General features: G+C 58.6%; 1 protein-coding gene across 9 annotated transcripts in view; it reads left to right on the forward strand.

Annotated features, from left to right (window-relative positions):
* HDAC4 (histone deacetylase 4) overlaps positions 1 to 20720 on the forward strand; it is a 288150-nt gene that overhangs the window by 238614 nt on the left and 28816 nt on the right. For 8 of the 9 annotated variants that reach the window (XM_059167529.1, XM_059167531.1, XM_059167530.1 and 5 more), the window contains 6 exons: positions 54 to 240; positions 3327 to 3460; positions 6534 to 6654; positions 14042 to 14088; positions 17830 to 17937; positions 19501 to 19556. In XM_059167529.1, the coding sequence (XP_059023512.1) occupies positions 54 to 240; positions 3327 to 3460; positions 6534 to 6654; positions 14042 to 14088; positions 17830 to 17937; positions 19501 to 19556 (653 nt within the window). The remainder of the gene's footprint in view (positions 1 to 53; positions 241 to 3326; positions 3461 to 6533; positions 6655 to 14041; positions 14089 to 17829; positions 17938 to 19500; positions 19557 to 20720) is intronic. The other variant, XM_059167528.1, reaches the window with a different exon arrangement.

The following is a 20720-nucleotide window of genomic DNA, read 5'->3' on the forward strand; positions in this document are numbered from 1 at the left end:
TAGGTGGGAGCTTTCCTGGAAGCCACCAACACCCGTGTCTTCTCTGCCCCCAGCAAGCCCTCCTCCTGGAGCAGCAGCGGATCCACCAGCTGAGGAACTACCAGGCATCCATGGAGGCCGCGGGCATCCCCGTGTCCTTCGGTGGCCACCGGCCTCTGTCCCGGGCGCAGTCCTCCCCAGCATCGGCCACCTTCCCCATGTCTGTGCAGGAGCCCCCCGCCAAACCAAGGTTCACCACAGGTATGCGCAAAGAGGGCATGGGGTTGGGGCAACCCCGTCTGACTGGCCAGCTGAAACCCACGGGTGACACTGGCTCATGGCAGGAGCGGACGCGGGAGGCCCACTCTGGGGCTGCGCCATCCAGAGGCTAGGGGATTGCGTGGGTCCGAGAGCTAGCCACCTGTGCCCTTGCCTGGCCCGCCCCCTGGCTGGGGGACCATCTGTGTCAGTCACTAGGCGCCCTTCCCACTTACCCTCCCATGATGCTGTGGTCTCTCATGGGCGCCAAAGCCCACTTCCCCTTTGCTAGAGAATCCTTTTCCTCCAGAGACTGCCCTCCGGCGGGCCAGCATGGCCGGCAGGCTGTGTGGCTTTCTGTCTGTGTGCAGCAGGGACGGTGAGCGTGTCCTCTCTCCTCAGCTGCTCTGTGAACCAAACCTCTGTGCAAGGGTCTTGCCCACGTGGCCCAGATAGCCTGTGTGGGTGAGGCCACATGGTGTAAGGATGGCCCAGCTGCCCCCAGGCTCTCGCCTTCTGGGTGGCCGTGCCCTCCCTGCCCCACCCCTGCAGGAGCCCTGAGGAACCTGCCTACAGAGTGACACCCCTGCAGTCAGGGACCAGAATTGTGTAGGTGGGTCTGAGGCTCCCCGTTCTGAGTCAGGTGGTCCCTGCAGCCCAGCCATGGCGGGCCCGGGACAGAGGCCAGCAGGATGCTCTGCAGATGGTTCTCAGCTCATACTTCCTGCCAGAGACAGAGGAGGAGAAAGTGCTCTAAACACAGAATGGTTTCCTCCTCCTTTGGCAGCCCTGTAACAGGACAAAGTACAAGACATCCTATTTTTCTGCCCACCGTAACATGGTGTCCAGATACAGCTAAGTTCTCTCCGCTAGCTGTTAAAAGAGAAAATCGTCATTTATAATTAACCAGAAATTAAACCAGCCTTTCCAGAAAGAACACCAGGAAGCCGCAGAGGGTCACAGGTAGAATCAGGAAACCTGAGGTGGACACGTCCCTGAGAGAGACCCCTGTTCCTGTGGGCACAGCAGAAAAGTGCCACGTAAAATTTGCCCACCATGGGGTCCAAGAAGGCCCCCGGGGGCCCTCGTTCTTGCATGCTGCCCAGGGGGACCCGGCCAGGGGACTCCCCTTCTGCTGATGTACTATCTTGGTTCATCTGCATTGTTACTTTTTAAAAAATGTATAAAACAGTATGAGTTCCTTATAAAGAGAACAAATGGAATGAAAATATGTAGAAATTGACCGTTGTCCCTAATCCCACAGAGGTAGTCTACGGTAATAATGTGGTTTAAATCTTCCAGATTTGTTTCTCTGCACAGCCAGATGGACAGCTGGACACAGATATCATTTATTTCGCGCAGACAGGGCTCAGTGGTCCTCGTGTGCTTTTTGTTAGTCCCCTGCACCTGTCCTGGGGTTGCCCCGTCCTGGGGTGTCCATGCACCCAGACACAGCTCGTCAATATAGCTGCCTTGTGTCCTGCAGTGTGTCCTGGCTGGCTCCGCTGTACCCTAGCTCTGCAGACTCGTCCCCAGGGTCCCGTTCATCGCAGCAGTGACATGCTGTCACCTGGGAAGTTCCAGCCACGTGACGATGCCATGTTCGTTGCACCGACGGGCATCTGGGTTGCTTAAGCACGTGTGCACCCAGGGACCTCTGGGCACATGCCATGTGCTCTGTATACACATGCGTATGCGCAGATAGGTATATGTTGCCATTACGAACCACCGAACACAGCCTCTCGTGTGCACATGTCTTGCACACGCACTTCTGTGCACTGGTGGTGAGTTTCTGCATTTGGGTCCCAGGAGCCTCCCCTGACCACCTACCTTTTTTTTACCACATGTCCACTCTGCTCCACTGCATTTTGCTGATATACCCAGAATTCCCCCAGCACCCGGGGACTGAGGGCATGGTACTAGTACTGATACCCCCTCAGACCAGGTGTCCAGCGTGGCCTCAGTTCTGCTCCCCTGTGGTCAATGATGGCACCCCCATCCCCAACCTCTGACATGGTGGGTCTGGCGAAAGCGTTCACACAACATCCCTACCTCTGGGCCGGAAAGAGCAGGTGTTGGCACAGATGCCTACTCACGGAGACCCGCCTGGCCCTTGGGGAGCATGTGTAAGGGGACTGCAAACAGTGCCGCAGCAGGGACATGGACACCCCTCCTGGCAAATGCCCTGTGGTCCCCACTGTCACTTCCCACACTGCAGGAGGGGCATAAGATAAGGGTGTGTCCTAGGGGGAGCTGTAGGGGTGCGCATGGCCCCCGCCTGCCCTTCCACCTTCCTCCAGCCTCACCTCCAGACACACAGTCTCCCTCCCCCTTTGCAGCATCTTCCTAACTATGACCTCAGCCAGTCTGGTCCAAGGGGGGTCCCCATTCCCTGCACAGCAGAGCCCAGTCACGGTTCCCCCCCAAGGGTGACCCAGTTGCCATATCTCCCCAAGGGGCACCAGCGGGCATTGCAGCTCTGCCCTGTCCCCAAGGACGCTGCAAGTTCCTGGACTTGGTGACGTCCTTTCTGTGCCGATTTTGAATACCCTGGTGTTTGCCTGTTTGTATGTGTGCTCATGCTGTCGCAGCCACTCTGGAAGGTTCTCAGGGTAGGAACCGAGTCTCGTCTTTCTTCTGAGCCCCAGAAGCTCGGATAGGACTCAGCCCAGCACACGGCTTCATAGAGAGGCTGTCCCCTGACAAGAGGGACTGGGATCTGGGACTAAAAGCTGAGTTTTGGAGGACAACACGGTCCTGCCCCATGAGCGCCCCACAGCTGAGGGCACAGGGAGTGGCGTGGGGTGTCTTTTCACATCTTTCTTCTTGACTTGCTTCCCCCCGACCCGGGGACCTCTGGGCACATGCCATGAGCAGCCGACTGCGTCTCCTTCCGTTCCCGGAAGCTCCCTTTGGCCTCTGGCGCACTGGGCGTTTTCTGACAAGTGGTCCTAGTGCACAAAAGGCCGCTGTGTCACTCCTAGGGACGTAGTGGTTTGTCTCCCCGGGCTGCTGTCTGGGGCAGGTGGGTGGCAGCCAAGGCCCCCTGCCAGCCGCTCTGATCGTGGCTGCCGCGCTGTCCGCTGCAGGCCTCGTGTACGACACGCTGATGCTGAAGCACCAGTGTGCATGCGGGAGCACCACCAGCCACCCTGAACACGCTGGGAGGATCCAGAGCATCTGGTCTCGGCTGCAGGAGACTGGCCTCCGGGGCAAATGTGAGGTAAGCCTGGCCCCTGCGGGCCTGCGGGGCTCTGTGCTGGAGCAGGCCACACAGCCACCACAATGTTGGGCACGTGCGGGGGGACCCACGGAGCCCAGAACTGTTAGCCTACACGCCCAGCTCCCCTCTTCCCAGCCTCTGTCCTGCCTCCCCCGTCCTCCTGCCGCCCCCATCCTCCTGTCCCGCTATCCTCTTGCTCCCCTGTCCTCTTGCCTCCTATCCTCCTGCCCACTTCCGTATGCTGTTAGCTGTTTCTGCCCTTGCCCACTTTCTGAATCCCACGGTGACTGGTCTTCCTTCTGTTCGAGTCCCTGGAGTAACCCTTTCTTGGCCATGCTCTCCTTTGGTGCCTGGGGTGCAGGCCCAGCTGTTGGCAGCCTCTGACACAAGGGCAACATCTGGAGGCCCATGGGAAGTCTGTCCTGTTGGCTTTCGTGGAATATTCCCTTCCCTATTTCCAAAAGCTGCTTGGAGGACGTAGGAAGAGCCTCGGGCCGCTGAGGGCTTCTCCAAAAGTCAGGGCCCTCCACGGCAGCAGGCAGTGAGGGAAGCAGAGTGTGGCTGGATGTCAGCCTGTGCACATAGCACCCTGTGAGCCCGGTGAGAAGATTCTGGCAGGTCCTCCATCTCCCTGTGGTCTGGTAATGGTGGCACCCCCACCTTCGGCACAAGGAAGGCTAGGGTCTGGAACTCACTCGGCCCTGCATTTGGCTGCAGTGGCACCCCAGCCCGAGAAGGCAGGAGGACCCCTGCCCTGAGCAGCGTTCTGAGGTCCCTTGATCCTGGGGCAGGGTAGCGTTTCCACAGAGTGACCCAACAGCTCTTGGTTGGCAGGGCACACCACGCTCCATAGACGGCAGGCCCTGCCCATAGCATGTGCTTGAAGAGTGGGGGCCCCAGGTTCCAGGACAAGCCCTCCTCTGTGAAGGGGCCTGGCGGCACCCACCTCACACAAGCTCTGCCAGGCATCGGTGGCCGGCCTCCGCTGTGTGCCTCACATGGACTCAGGGATGGGACATGGGCTGACATGGGCTGGCTCACACAGTGACCCAGGAAAGCTAGAGCCCCGCAGCTGGTGAACACTGTCCATGCCCACTGGTTAAAACCCCTGGGCCCACCTGGACCAGGGCCCGAGCGGGCACGTGTGGGAGACAGAAGCTGAGATACTGGGTAATTTAAGTCATTGTGGTTCCCGTGACCCCATCTTCACCAGTTCTATGGTGATGTGCGATTTTCGAAGGGGACAGGGGCCTGGAACCTGGGTCCACCGTCCTGCCCTGAGATGCTGTCTGGGGCGGACAGGACCCCATGGGACTGGCGAGGAGTGGGGAGGGCCCCTGCTCTGGGGTCTGGCCAGAGGCTGCGCCACTGGGGGGCAGCATTGCCCTGGCAGACACCCCTAGGAGGAACTCTACAATGCCCTGGTGTCCTCCGTGCCTTGTGCCACCCAGGACCAACCCAGGACCCTGCCCCGCCTTCAAAGCTCCCCCCGGCCCTCTGCCCATGACCTGCTCTTTCCCCTCGGGCCCCTCCCAGAAGGGGCCTCTCGGCCTAGGGGCCTCTCAGAGAGCTTCTCCGTCCAGAAGAACAGACACGAACAGGACTGAGAGGATGAAATAGCACATCTGGGGAGAATGAGAACCTCGGATCCCTCTGCCCTCCTGGGCCGCCAAGGTGGGAAGTGCCACCCGCTCCCTGACCAGGGGCTATGGGGGATCTTCAGACCTACAGACCAGAACACCGAGGAGGAGAGGGGTCTGCTGGACGTGGGGTCAGACCTGAGTCAGCAGGATGGTGGGGAAGAGGCCTGGGTGACTCGTGCAGCTTCCCTGTGGTACCCCAGGGGTGCAGAGCCCGCTGCCCTCGATGGGTGGGGACACTGACCTCAGGGTGTGCCTCCCACTTCACTCTGCCTGAGGGAATGGGGTGTCCTTGCCACCACGAGGCTCCCATGCGGACCCCGAGGAGGCTGAGTACAGGGCCTGGGTGCTGGACGTGGTGGCAGGAATTGGCCCTGACCACAGAGAGGTTAGCGGGACTGGCCGCGGGAAGGCCCAGGCCTCCGTGCCCCTTGACCTGGCAGATGGGTGTGGGAGCTCCCGGGCCTGGCTCCCCTCCCCGTGCTGCTGCATTGGGCCCAGCGTGGCCGTGGAGGGCATGGAGCTCACAGCCCTGTCCACACCAGGAGGCCAGGCTGGCAGACACCCAGCCACAGCTACCCCACATCTCCCTCTGCTCTCCTTTCCCTACTGTGTCCACGGGCGTCCCCTGGGAAGCTGTAAACAGTTCCAGGTCCTCTGCAAGGTGGCAGGGAGTAAGAGCAGCCCCTGGACCACGATCAGCAGGGCCTCCACGGTCACGTAGGCGACTCCCATGTGACCGTTGCTCTCAGAAAGTCATGTCAGCGTGAACTGTTACCTTTAATCTTGTGCCATAAACCACCTTCTCTTTAAAAGTTTAAATAAGCAGAGCCCAACTAACAAATAGATTTTATGTTAATTTCTGGGGAAATGTGGAAATCACTGTGCAGCCTCGACATGAGGCCTCCCCAAAGCAAGGGAAAATGTGGACAGACGCGCAAATGAAGAGCTAAATCCGCTGACTTCAGGCCCAGGGCGCATCACCGCAAGGGGCTTGTTCCCAGGACTTGGGGGCACGCAGGCCTGGCTGTGGGCCCACGGGCATGGAGAGAGCAGTCCCCCACCGTGTGCAGCAGGCCCCCCACCCAATCAAAGAGGAGACCCCAGCAGCTGGAAAGCAAAGTGGCAATCTGATGCCTGATCATTTGGATGACAGGGAAGGTGAAAGCATCGGGGCCTGGAATTATCTGTCGAAATCTGTTTTTCCAAGTAATAATTAAAGTGTAAATCTCTAGAACATCTTCAGAATATTTCTATAATGTGTTAGGTGCTGTTTACTTTTTATCTTGCAAGAGCCAAATAATTTTGCGCCCGTGTATGTATCAGATGCAGTTTCCTTTGGGGTAACGGTTCTTGCAGGAAGAGCTTTCTGCTGACTGTGGGCCCCAAAGACACGGGGGGATGTGCACACCCACTCTCATCTGTCCCCACAGTGCATCCGCGGACGGAAGGCCACGCTGGAGGAGCTGCAGACGGTGCACTCGGAGACGCATGCTCTGCTCTACGGCACGAACCCCCTCAACAGGCAGAAACTGGACAGTAAGAAACTTCTAGGTACTTCGAGTCCTTCTTTACCTTTGCCACCCAAGGTGGTGTTTCCAGCCCCGTGCCCACCGGTCCCATCTGTGACCCCCGGTGGTGGCAGTGGCGGCCATAGTGGCCACAGCGGTCGCAGGGACCGCCCTCCTCGAGGCACCCACACCAGGTACCAAGCTGTGGGCTGGAGGAGGGTCCCAGTGGCAGCCTTACCCGGACTGGCTGCTTTCGTGCCCAGTTCCGCCACGTGCTCTAGAAACAGGGTGAGAACCAGTGGTTTTGCAGAACGTCCTGTAACAGAGTCACAACCTGAGGCCGATGGGGGTAGGGGTACTTGAGCTCCGGGCTTGCCGTGAACCTGGATCTGGGAGAGGAGAGGGCCAGCCTGGAGACGGCTCTCTGCAGGGTCTGGGGCTCTGTGCTGGCTGACAGGGCCTCCTGGCAGCTGGGACTTGCCGACGGGCTTCCGCTGCTGGCGATGTGGCGGGAGTCTCAGCAGTGTGAGTCGGGAGCCTCCAGGCCCCCTGGGCACCTGGGCACAGGACCGCCACTCCCATCCCCACCACGCTCATGGCCCTTCCCTGGCACTTCTCGCCCCTACCTCCCGGCCACCTTGAACCTGCAGGTACATGGGGGGCCGCTCCTTCTCCGGTGTCTCTGGGGGCTCCACTCAAGCTGTGTGGGGTGATCCCACCATGTGCGTGGACCCCTTCACACGGGTGTGCATTCACTCGTTCATTCCCTCTTTCACTCCTTCTGTCACCACGTGCTGCCACAGGGAGCTCATCTCTGTGCTGGAAATCCCATCAGCACAGAGCTGCCCAACACAATGGCACTGGCCCTTGTCCGTGGAGAACATGGAGCTGGTGGCCAGGAGGAGACCTGCGGGTTCTGTTCTCGGGTGGCCTGTCATGCTGCTTCCCAGCTCCACTGCCCTGTAGTAACCAGGCTTTTGAAAGACATCACCACTTGCTCTGGTAGACGGGAGGAGCCCCAGTGGCAGGAGAGCCTGGAGGCTGGAGAGAGAGCAAGTGGACAGCAAGTGCCACAAAGTGCCCTCCAGCACTGTGGACAGAAACCACCGACGGCACCCACAGACTCAGATGGCTGGGGTTGGCCACTGCAGAGACCCTGGGCCAAGACTGGAGCGGTCAGACCAGGGGCTGGGCCAGAGGTCCTGAGAGGCATGCCCTCCTACACCCTGGACAGAAAGGGCAAAGGGCTCCCTGGCCGGAATGGGTGTCAGGAACAGAGCGGGGCGAGGCACCAGCCCGCCTCCCGCTTCCCCTCCCTGCTGGGCTCCCCTTGTGCAGACCCTGCCCCCTGGAAGACAGTCCAGACCCCACTTCAGAGCATGACCAGTATAGCAGAAGCTGACGTGAGGATGCCCAGCAGGGAACCCACAGTTCAGAAGGCCCCTGTGTGCCTGGAACTCCCAGCAGCTTCTAGGCCTCCGCCTGAGGAACAGAAGCCTGAGGATTATCCATGCCCAGGGAAGCGCTTCTCAGGGGAAAGTCAGTCTGAAACAGGGCAGCTCTGAGGACAGACCTCTAGGCGAGGTGGAGGATACCAGAGGAAACCAGAACTGTCTCATTACCCTGAAAGAGAGAAGCCACCACAGCCATGTAATGTGGACAAGAGCAGTGAGGAGGGAGGAGACCCAGAGCGCTCAAGAAAGTCCCATCAGACACCGTTGAGGGACTAGAGAGTCCCAGGCCGGGGTAGGTGCAATCAGTCCTCTGGAACACGGGAGGAAGAGAAAAAAGGAGCATCTGGCGCCCAGGGGCTCCCAGGGAAACTGAAAGGAAGGGAAGAGAACATCTTGGAGCCATTAGGAGCCAATCCCAGAATCACCAGGCGAGCTGTGCCGCCCAGCCCTCTGAGGAGCAGAAGGGACAGACTTGGAGCAGCGGGGACCTGGTGAGGTGCGCCAGCTTCTAGGGGAATGCCCCACAACACCAGTGCTGGGCAGAGACTCGTCCAGCCTGAAGCTGTGGCCCAGCCAGGAAGGGCAAGGAGGAGCAGAAGCCATGCCCTCAGACATCCTTGCTCTGGGCTCCCAGAGGACATACCACACCAGTGCGGAGGGAGGCTCAGAGGGTGCATGCTGGGCCATGGGCTAAAGAGCCAGCCCTGCTGTGTCCGTTCGGCTGCCATGACCAACCGCGCAGACAGAGGCTTGTCCACGGCGGGAATCTGTTGTTCACAGTCTTGGCAGCTGGAAGGCTGGGATCAGGATCAGGGTGCCACCCAGTTGGTGGAGGCTCTTCTAGATCACAAGGCCTCGCTGTGTCCTCCCTGGGGGCTGAAGGGAGGGAGCTTGGTGGGGTCCTTTGATAAGGCGCCAGCTCCATCCCAAGGGCCGTACCCTCATTGACCTGTCTCCCACCTTGGAATGCACCCCCCCGGTGGGCATCAGAAGGGCAGTGTGGGAGCTTTTCTTGGTGGTCACGAAAGTCAGGCCCCCTGGGATGGCAAAGGCAGGTCAGGAGGCCTCCCTGTTCCCCACGTAGAAGCATCCAGAGCAGTGTGGCTGAGAGCCCACATGTGGGCCTGCGCCTGGCTCTCCAGGCTTCCTCCTGCCCCTTCCAGGCCCTGCTGCATACACTGGCTGGGGGCTCACTGCTGGCACACAAGACCTCCATCCCTGAAAGTGGGGCTGAGACCGAGTGCTCAAAAGAACATACAGAGCCACCCACCACTCTGGCCATGTTGTGGATCTGGTCTGTAGCCCACCCAGAGTGTGAGCCGGAGACCCCCTCCAGCCTGTCCTGTCATGGAACACATCGCCTCCCAGAGACACTTTTGTTCTCCGCTCACATAGGATTTGTGCTCACTACTAGGTTTTGCAAAGCCCAGCCGTTGTTTAGGGTACAACACGGGAGATGAAACCATAAGGAAAAGTGTGGGGAAAGCTGGCCAGAGACAGGAGATAGGTCCTAGCTCCCTGTGGACACAGGTGGACTGGTGTGTTCTGTGCCTTAGGTCCCGGGATCTTTACCGTGTGGATTGCAGCATGCCCCAAAACGGCAACTGCAAGGGGACTGGGGAGGGGTTGCCCAGGGCCCTCCCCCCAGCCATCATGGAGCAGGACTTAGAGGGTGGGGAGATTGAAAAATGGGGCCATAGCTACGGGAGGGCAAGTGGCTGGTGGAGGGCCTGGGAGTTATGGGCCAAAGAGGTGGGAACCTGGCAGAAAATGTCCAGAAATGAGACGGGTGCCATCTGGGCCCAGAGGAAAAGCTCTCTGGTGGGGGGCCAGACGGTTTCAGAAAGGAGCCTTCAAGGATGCAGACAGTGGGGAAAAGGTAAGCAGCCTCGGGTGGAGCTGAGCCAGGAGGTTGGGTGCAGGAGGCCCGCTCCCCAGAGTCCTGCATGACCCATCAGGAAATGCCACTCTTGCCATGGCAACATCTTGGCTTCCTGGAGGGTTCTCCAGCATGGGAAAGGAGCTCGTGGGCCCCGTGGTGTCATCAGTGCTGGCAAGGCACAGAACTAGGAAGCCCCGACCTCAGGGTCACCAGGACCTGGTCTGGTAGTCTCACGGTCAAGAGCAGTGTCCGCTGTCACTAAGGCACTGACGTGGGCTCTGTCCCAAGGATATTGTGCAGCATCCGTGGCCCACCCACATTCTAAGTGGCAGGGCTCTCTCCAGTTCAGTTCCTCCTCCTGTGTCTGCGCCGGAGGCCACGTGGCGCTCCAGCCACCCCCAAGAAGCCTTTTGCCCCTGTGTCCTCTGAACTTGAGAAGTCGGCTAGAGAGAGGATAACCCATTTCCATGTTGCTGGGAGAGGCAGGCTCGAGCACACCAGCAGGAGAACAGACTGGGTCTCGGAGCTAGTTTCAAACTTGGTTGAAGACAGATGATAAGGAACGAGAGACAAGTGCCTATGGGGCCTTCAGGGAAGTGTGAGGCACGTAAGGCCCGGAGCTTCCCTAGCAGCTGACTTCATCGGTCCCTCCTGGGCCCGGGTCAGTGACAGGGTTGCCCCTTCTCGGGTCAGGCCGACATCACTGGTCCCTGAAGCCCCCTCTCCTGTTTCTGGCCACTGTGCCGAAATGTCTTCCCATCATTCTCATCCCGATTTCTCCCCTGGCCCAGACACAGCCTTGCAGTGTATTTCATGTTCATTTCACTGTTGTGAAGAACACGTATGTTTATGTGGTTTACAGCAAGGATATCCCAAATCACTGTTTCCTCTTTCTTTTCTACTAACCACTGTTTAAAACCCCATTCCTGTGTCTACAAGGACACCTAACCGGTTACCTTCTCTCCCCCTGAGACTGGTTTTTAAATGTTTGAAGATTGTCCTAACCAGGAGTTCTACCATCTGGTCCAGACATAGTAAAGTTGGCGATGATCTTGAAAGACCCGCGGATCCCCTTACCCAAGAATCCAACACTGCCACTGGATGCAATCAGCAAGAGGTTCTTTATTGTTACGCAGGCGCCTGCGGGTGGTCAGCGCGCGCCTGCGGGTGGTCAGCAGCTCCTGCTAGCTGAGCACACCCAGCTGGGGTGGTGCCGGGTTTTTATAGACAGGTACAAACAAGTTTTGGGTGGGGCGCAACTGATTGGTTGACAGTTAGAACTTTTGAAAAAGGCCTTAGTGGAGTTTGCTGATTGGCTTTGGGGACCCACGCGCGCAAAGAGAGAGGCGGGAAGGGGGAACAAGCTGATTGGTTCTGAGGGCCCACGCGCGGGAGGAGAGAGGCAGGGAGGGGGAACAAGAAGGGGGAAGGTAGGAGTGCCATCATGGCGTCTTCTATTATTTCTATAAGCCAAGCAGTTACAGAAGGGCAAAAGAGCAATTAATAAGCAATTAATAACCTAATTTACGCCTAAAAGCCAGCGGTTCACAGAAAAGCAAATAAGCGGTTAGTTATCCTATCTGTCTACTAAGGGAGGGGTCTTTCAATCTCAGGTGTTGCTAACAACCCTAATAGGGCATTTGAACATTGCTGTGTGAGTTGCCCTCCTGTTTTTGTGGAATCCACAAATTTCTAAGCGGTTACCGAGAAGGTCTGCGTGGTCACTGAGGTCATGCCCCTCCGCACGGCTGGGCTGACAAGGGCTGCATGCACCGGAGGTGTGTGGGGCCCAGCCTTCACGGTTCCCTGGGGTCAGGGTGTGTCTCCTGATGGCAGTCACCTGGAAACAGGGCCTGGTCAGGTGGCTGAGTGGTGCCTGGGGATGCTCCGAAAGGTTGAGAGAAGAGCCCTGTACTCCAGGCACGATGACTTGAGGAAACACCAGTGCCCTTCCTACACCCGCGGGCCTCCCAGCACACCTGTCAGCAGCTGCCATGATGGGAAAAGTACGGTGGCCCTTCATGCCTCAGCTGCCATCTTTTTCTGGACAGATGTGGCCTCACCTAGGTCCCAAAGCCCAGGAGGCCAGAAAGGGCCAGAGGCCAGGGGCGGCTGAGAGGAGCTGCACTGCCACGGGCCATGGGAGCTGTTTTTGAACTGTTCTCCGTGCAGAGCTCCCTGCTTACCGCCCGCCCGGAGGTGCCTGAGAGCCCACCTTTCCTCACTGTTTTGATCTTTGGTTGCTCGATAATGAGCCAAGTCAGGTATCTAGGTGATTTACGTTATGTAGACAGTATTAACTCTAATTTCAAGAAAACAGAACTCCAGTGTCTTCGCAGAAGCTCTTTTCCGTTCGTCTTGGGCAGATGTGTCTAAAGTCCTCCTCACGGACCTGGAAGTTACCTGGGAGAAAGTGCCATGTTCCTGTGTCGGGAAAGTCCATGACGCAAGAAGAGCTGGTCATGAGAATAGCCCTGGCACCAGGGGCCACGTGGGGCCAGGCACGTTTGCAAGACTGGGCCTGTCAGGGCGGCTCACCGAGCTTCAGTCAATGCCCTAGGCCATAAGGCCCCTTTCAGGACACGGGACAAAGCAGGACCATCAGCAGCTTGGCAGCTCTGCCCTCTCCTGCCCTGGACCTGCCCCCCAACCTGTATTCTCCCTCCTGTTGGCCCCCTGCAGAGGGTCACGGTTGGAATTGGGCCAGCCCCCAGGGGCCGCCCTCCTCAGCATTCCGCTTCCTGCCCGGCCAGCCCCCCATCCGCTCAGAGCTCTCTGTATTGGCTAACACGAGGGCTCAGCATTTGACGTGAGCACGTGGCAGCGGGAGCCATGGATCCAGGTGGTGACCCGTCAGGAGGACATGGCATGGAGGAGGCCTGGGGGGTAGGGGGCGCAGGAAGAAGCAGCATGAGGACTGTTCAGAGGCAGTGGGGGAGGGGTGGCCCCAGGGAACGTGAGCATCACAGGAGCTGCGGGAGGGTGCATGCCAGAGCCTGTTGCGCGACATGGCCCCTGGTGGCCTGGAGCCTGGTGTGGTCCCTGTCAAGAGTTGGGATGAGGTAGGCACAGACTGGGTCCTGGGACCCAAGACTTCTTTCCTTCCGGGGCCTCAGCAGTGGGATTCCTCAGCATCGAGAGCAGGAGCCTGTCTGGATCAGGCAGAAGGTGCTGGGAGTGGGCCTCCCCCTAGAGAACATGCAGAGTCTGAAGCTGGCTTGAGGAACTTGCCTGGAGAGGCCTGGGGGCCACAGAGCAAGGTGTGGGGATCAGGGGGTAGCCAGGCAGCAGAGAGGCCCTCCTGGGTCAGCCCTGGCAGGGCAGCAGCCACACAAGCCAGAGCGTCACCCTTGGGGGGGAGCGGAGACTCTCCCCTTTGATAGGTGAGCTTTAGGCTGTTGTCAGCCAGCACAGGGTCACATTGAGGAAGAGGACAGTCCGTGTTTTTGTCCCCAAGGCACAGGGCTGAGCCCTTTGGGAGACAGGACTTGCCTCTATGTCTCTTGGGCTGGGGAAGGGCTCCTGGATGGCCAGCTCCAACATGGTTTCTTAGCTTCATACCATCCAGGTGGACTCAGAATGTTTATAAATGGGGAGGGGCTGTCACTCTTCACATCCCCGAGAGTGCCCTCAGTGTCTGAAGGGCTCACCGGAGCCTCGAAACCCGGGAGTGTCAGGGCCAGTGGGTCCGCTTCCTGAGGAGCCAAGGTCACTTTCGTTAGCGAGATGTGCTGGGGACACAGCCTTTCGGGTTGTTTCGAGGGATGTATGTGAGCTCCGGCTGGAAGGAAAGGCTCACCTCTGGGGCCCATGCCTCAGAAGAGTGCTACGGCCATGGAGAATTCCAGGTCTTTCCACAGGGGCTGTTCCTCTCCACCCGAGCCATTCTGCCACCCTCAACACCGGGGCGGCCCCCGCAGCTGATCACACAGTGATGGGTTGGTAGCCTTGGAACCAGTTTTTCCTTCGGTCCGTGGATACATGATCTGTAAGCGCCGCGTGGGCACCCTGTTTCCAGAGCCCATGCTGTGCTCCATGGAGGCAGGGCGCCTGTGAACTTGCTCTCCTGACCTTGGCTGTACTTCTCCCTGCAGGCTCGCTAACGTCCGTGTTCGTCAGGCTGCCCTGCGGTGGTGTTGGGGTAAGTATTTCTTTAATGTGTAAATAATGTCCTGTTTGTTCTCGGGGGTCTCAGTGGCCGCAGAAATCTCTGCTCTGTTTTCCGAGGAGTGGATAATTGCTGCCAGGTGTTTTCCATAAACAGGGTCTGGCAGGCGGGGCTGCCCCACGCTCCCACGTGTGGCTTCAAAGGCCTGGGGGCCTGGGAGCATCTGGGGGGCCAGACCTGGGCACCGTCCTCCGGGAAGGTCGTCCGGCCCCCACGCTCACCTCGGGAAACGAGATCTGGTCTGTGGGGTCCCCTCCTCACCGACGGAGAAATAGCCTGCCCGTCGCTCAGTCCAGGGATCTGTCATGCAGTAGAGTAAGGGGGTGGGTGGTCCCAGCGCACACCCCCAACCCGTGCCGGCCCAAAGCCCCAGGTGAAGCTCGGGACATGGGGGCATAGTGTGTACGGGCCACGTGCAGTGTGCAGAGCTGCTCACCAGGCTGAGCCTGCTGCTTTTCCACGAGCAGTGATGCCCTTAAGCAGACCTGCTCAGGCCAACCCTTAGGAGAACCGGTTATTCTGTGCCTGGCTTTCCCTAACCCAGTTCTGGGTGCCGACATGGGAAGGATGCTCCCAGGCTGGGCATCCACCCCTGCTGGGGCACAGCCAAGGTCAGGCGGCCCTAGCCAGAGTTCCTTGTTAAGGGAGGGGCCAGAGCAGGCCCCTGGACCTGTTCTTCAAAGTTCTGTGGCGCAGGCGAGGGTGCGGCCAGCCACGGAGAGGCAAGGCAGGACAGACGGCGCGGACGGCGAGGCCGCCTGGGTCGGGGCTATGCAGCAGCAGAGCGCGTGCCTAATTACAGATGGCGGGGTGAGGCTCAAGGTCTGGATTCTGTTATGGAAATGAAACAAAATTGTTTTCTTCCTGAGTCTTTACAAAACTCACTGCTTTGAAAATTATCCCGTCAGAAAGAGAACAAACGGCATTTACTCATACTGCCACCAAGCCCCCTAGAGTTATTTTATTTTGTATTGTAAGTAGGCTGCAATCTCTTAATTCGGGGCAAATTTTTGGCCAGACTTGAAAAGGCTTGGATTCGGCTGCCCTGCAGCCAGTGTGCTGGGCAAGGCAGGATTTATAATTTGCAAATGAAAGCTACAGTCAGGCCCAGGGCCTGGAGCCAGGCAGTCCCCCCACCCCACCCGCAGTGTGAGTCCAAGCTCAGCCCCCGCAAACTGACCCACCCCCACCTTCACATCCAGGCCAGACGTGCTCCGGAGCAGGGAGATTGTGGGACATCCCACGAAGGCCAGCTGGGCGGATGAATTAGTGGACCATGTGAGCCACAGCGTGTTTCAGGGACGGTCCTCTCGCGGTGGTTTTCCGTCATCACCTGTACGGGGAGGGCGGAGAAGCATAGTGCTCCTTGGGGCGTACCATGTCCCCTATGTGGGGGCCGCCCCGGGGGGTCAGGAAAGCAAAGTAGAGTCCAGGAGCCAAAGTGTGGTTGGGAGCTTGGGTGCTCTGGGTAGTGATACGGATGGAGAGGCTGTTCCGCTTTTCCTGGAAGTTACTTTGATTTAGCATTTCGGGTTTGGGGTGTCGTTTTCTCCTTAACTGAGCTAAGGAGAGGCTTTGGATCACTATAACTTTTTTTTCAAAGCAAATAAAAGAAACTTCCTCTATGCTCACCTCCTCATAGTCCCTAGTTTCCCCTTCAGGGGACTTGGTGTGGTTGGATTCCCCTCCCTGCCAGGGGTGTGGCCTTTTGCTGGCCCTGGCTACCCTGGGGCTATGCCCCCAGCTCCGTGGCTCCCTGAGGGCCATGATATGCCCAGAATTGGCTGCCCCAGGTGCAGCCCTTGTAAATATCTGCAGAAGTGGCCTCCATATTTCCTCCTCCTGTTCCTAGTGTTGCGGTGGGGAAGCATGGAGCTGGCCTTTGCTCTTTCCTCTGGTTGCCACTTCTGCATTAGCGCCCGATCGTACTGCCACTGTAGCCCTCCCGGAGCCTCATGCCCCTGGCACTCAGGGCTGTACCCCGGCCATCCTGGGCCAGGCCAGCAGGGAGCCGGTGGCCAGCCACTGGAGGACTCCAGCCCCGAAGCCTCAGGATGTCTTGATGGGTTTTCTGAGGACAGTGACAGCCTGGGACCCGGTCACGCACTGTAGGCAGGACATCTGGGGGACCTTTCTGCCGTGGAGTCAAGCACAGAGAGCCGTCAAAGCATGTGGAGGGTGTCCAGCCTCCCTCCCCAAATCCTCACGTGCTAGGGAGAAATCATCTGGGTAGGTTCGTGTAAACTACCTTCAGTCTTCAGGAGCGCAGCCTCTGGCTGGCCTGCCCCAGACGTCCTCACCCTCCTGGAAGGCGCAGCAGCTGGTGGGACCCCCGCCCCGCCTGTCACTCCTGCCCAAGGACTGTCACCTTCGAAGTTACCGAGCGGGTTCTGCAGCTGAATTAGCTGGCCCAGGACAGTCGTGTTTGAATGGCTACTTCCCTGAATAGCAGTCCAGTGTACACCAGAGCCAGGCTTTGAAAGTTGAATATTAATGCTGGGGAGAGTCGGCAAAGTGCAGAGCGATCTTTGGACATTTGGAAGCTATTTAAAGAACACAGAGGTTTGGTCATTGAAAAGAATAGCTCTCACAGAGTACCGCTCCTCCGGAAATGGCTTGAACCCCTCATAAATGTATTTTCAGTCATCTTGCTTTGAAGATGAGGCTTCAAGCATTCACTGCAGGAAATCCGTCGGCCCCGCATAATGACCCGTGTTTCTGCCAGGTGGGCAGAGGCCCGTGGGCTTCTGGACGGACCTGTGCAGGCACAGGCTTGGCTGCGTCACCTCTGCGTGGAGCTGCCTGGTCCCTGTCATCCCAGAGCGTTCAGTGCCCAGAGGATGTTGATTTGGGAAGGAGGGGCGCTCACGTAGACTCGGTGGACTCCGTGTTACAGGCAACCAGCCTGTAAACGCATGGCCTCTTCAAACCTTCGCTGGGCTGGGTGCGTCCCACGAAGGGCACGTGAGCCTGGCCGAGCCTCCAGCGGCCCCATAGTGGGAAGTGGTGCTCGGGTGCCCTGACCTGGCACCCAGGGTGGCGTGCTTCATCTGGACCCTCCAGTCCTGCCCCCGCTGACTTGCAGAACTGCCTGCCGAAGTTTCTCGGTCCTTAACACCCACAGTAGCCGGAGCTCCAAAAGAAATCTAATGTGCCTAAGTAAACAAATACACCACAACACAAACAAATTACCTGGTGTGTCTGTGCCACACACATTTCTCGGTCTGAGGTGGGGTGGCCCCCTAAGAGGGCCCCAGAGGGCTGGTTCCCCCACACCTGTCCCACTCTTGTCGCCAGCACACTCGTCCCACAGCCGGAGCAGCCTTTTAGAGTCAGCGTGAAGTCCAGCCGTCCTGCGGGAAGGCCCGATTCCCACTTTGCTTGCATTTCCCTCTGCAGAGAGGGAGTGCTCCCTGTGCTTGCAGTGAAACCAGACAGACGAGGGGCATGGTGACCATGATGCCATTGCTCTGCAAGGACAGCAGGGAGCCCTCAGGAAGGGCATGTTTCATTCCTGCTGCATTTAGGGTTCTTGCCTTATTTAGTAATTTGTGGCCTATTTTCAAATAGGTTGGTGTGTGGCACCATCAGCGTGCTGGGATCTCAGAGGTGGCGCACACGGGCTTGGCAAGCCCCCAACTGTGCAGCCCCTGTAGGAGTGGGGGCAGGGTAGCAGCCGCGATGCCACCTCAGGCAGGACCCTTGTCTCGGCAGGTTGACAGTGACACGATATGGAACGAGGTGCACTCGTCGGGGGCCGCCCGGCTGGCCGTGGGCTGCGTGCTTGAGCTGGTCTTCAAGGTGGCCACGGGGGAGCTGAAGGTTGGTGAGCACCCTGCAGATCTGGGCCTGGAGAGAAAACTTACAGGGGCTTCCCGGGCTGGGGGACAGTAATGGGGAGGACAGCTCCTGTCCCGGGGCAAAGGTGGGCCCTGCGGATCCACAGGACCACTCCCCATGTTTGTGGCGTCCACGGGATGGTGCAGCGGCTCACCACGGAGGTGGGGTCTTGGGAACACCTGACACTCTCACCACTGCTGATCCCCAGGAGACTTTGTGTATGAGTGTGTCATCGCCGCTGACTGTAGTAGACGTGCAGACTGAGAAAGGGAAACTAACAGTAATGTCCATCCGAGCGGACGAGCTGCCATCCCAGACCTGCTTCTGCCTCTGTCTCTGGGGCCCGTCATTCTGCAGAGGCACATAAAGGAACCTGGCCCGTCAGGGAGAGGGAGGGTGTCTGCACCGCTGTCTTGGAGAACCGTGGAGATACTTCTTGGTGCCCCACCACTGGTCCTCACGTGGCAGTGTGGACCCCGAAATAGCCGTGGTGAAGCCCACTGGGTATGGCAGGCTGATGGGAGCTCTTGTCCACACCAGACGTTTGCAACATGGCGTCCTCCCCGTTGGGAAATACAGGCTCGTGAAGTCTGTAGCTCTTCCAGCAGCCCGGCCCCATCCTGTTACAGTGTCAGGAAACACTGATTCTTGAGACTGTTAGTAGCAGCGCGCTTCTCGTCAGGAGGGTCCCCTGAGGGTCAGGAGGGGCTCAGGACACACGTCTGCCCAGCTTCTCATCTTCACAGGGAAGATCAAGTCTGGCCCCTGTTGACACCCGTGGGCTCTCCCCACACGCACTTGCTCGTCCTTTGCCTTCATTCGCTTGAGGTGTCAGGTGTGCGTTCACGGGTGGGGACCCGATGAAATCAGTTACGGTCCCCACCGCATCAGAGGTTCCCCCTGGGAACTGCATTTCCCCTGCAGAAGCGTGCTGGGGAAACACTCCGGACCCCTCCCCCACACCAGCAGTCCACCGCGCTGCCTGGCACCCGGGCAAGAAGGGCAGACTGAATCAGGGTGGTTAGGAGAACAGGCCCCCGCAAGGGCACAGGGACCCCCTGAGGGTCTGCAGCCTGCACTCTGAGAACTGCTGTGTGGGGCCTGTGCATAGGGATGGGCTGGTCCTGCAGCATTGTGGGTGCAGAAGGTGAGGCCCCACATGCCTGTCCCTCACCCTACCTCCCGGAGCTGGCCCTGGGGACGCTGTGGCCAACCACGACCACATAGCTTCCCACTAGTGAGATGAGAGATGCCTACTGAAGTCATTTTCGTGGCAAGGGCTAAGAGCGGTTTACAGACAGCCCTTTAAAGCATCAGTGGCTTCAAGGTCCTGGAGGGGCAGCTTCTCCAGCCTCTGAGAGCCTCCGAGCTGCTGCTTCTCACTAAACGGTTCGCTTGTTTTCTATGGTTCAAGTTAAGGCCAAATGCAGACCGGAGTGTGCCTGTGTCTTTGTTTGAACCTGCCAGCAGTCCACTCTGTGCTCATTCTCTCACTGACGTGAACCCCTCTTCCTCCCTGTTTCCCCCACCTGGTGTCATGTGCAGAATGGCTTTGCCGTGGTCCGTCCTCCAGGACATCATGCGGAGGAGAGCACACCCATGTAAGTAGACACGTGGCCATGGCAGGCCGGGGTGCCGGGTTCTGATTCCCTTTCTCAAAGGGCTGGGCTACACTTACTTGAGTGAAAACGTGGCTCCAGAGCCTGTGGGTTACATTTTCTAATCGAACCAGGAACTTGCAAACATCAGTCTGGAGAAGTCTCCTCAGCCCTCCCTCTGTTATAAAAAAATTGGGTGGAGACTTAAATTGCCTTAGAACAAGTTCATGTGGTACATCATTGTTCTAGAACATTCTGACCAAACCCCATGTGGCTGTCCCGCTGACCTGCTTATGGTCTGATACGGCTGAGGCTGACCTGACTCTGGGTGGGATTCTGATAGCCCTACTGTGCGCACACCTGTGGAGCTGGCGAGGCAGCAAGTGTGGCGTGCAGATTGCCCTGGGGAGAGGCACTGGCAGGTAGGGACCCGCCTGGGACAGGGTTCCAGAGACCTGACTCTGGGCCTCACCAGCTGTGCACCAAGTACCTGGGTGCCTGGGCAAGACGCGGCTTCTTATGGGATCTGTGAAACCAGTCCAGCGAGTAGGACGGGCACCGTGGGAGGTGGGAGAGGTGACGTCTGGGCTCTCCCCTGAGGAATGAGTAGCTGAGGGTCAGATGGCAAAGCAAGGACCATGCAAACGGAGCTCAGCTGGGAAACCAGGAGCGCAGGGAGGGGACTCTGGAGCCTGGTCAGGAGTAACCAGAAGAACCAGGCTGAGGAACCGCAGGCTGAACCTGGATTCCCGAAGGAGCTGGGACTTTTGTTCCCGGGCAGGTGGGAACCCTCTGTCCTCTGCATCCGGAAGTGAGAGCATCGAACCGTGGTTTGAGCAAGGACTCTCCTCTCCAGTGAGGCGGGGGTGCATGTGAGCTCCGAGAGCGGCTTCGGGTTAGCCTGTGCTGCCTTCCCCGAGAAACCCTGGGGCTCAGTCACACCATGACTCAGAACCCTCCCTGAGGGACAGGCTCCTATGTGCTTCCTTCCTCTGAAGGCAGCTTTCTCATTTGATTCTAAGTTGTTGGATATTCTGGAGCAGGAACCCAAACGGACCCAGATGGAGCACAAAGGAGCATGTTGGGGAAGCTGTTGGGGTGTTTGGGATGCACATGCCCTTGCTGCTGTGGGTTTCAGCAACTCAGAGCCTGTCATCCCACTGTGGG

The sequence above is a fragment of the Mustela lutreola genome, chromosome 3 (genome assembly GCF_030435805.1).
Source record: "Mustela lutreola isolate mMusLut2 chromosome 3, mMusLut2.pri, whole genome shotgun sequence".
NCBI classification, from domain to species: Eukaryota; Metazoa; Chordata; class Mammalia; order Carnivora; family Mustelidae; genus Mustela; species Mustela lutreola.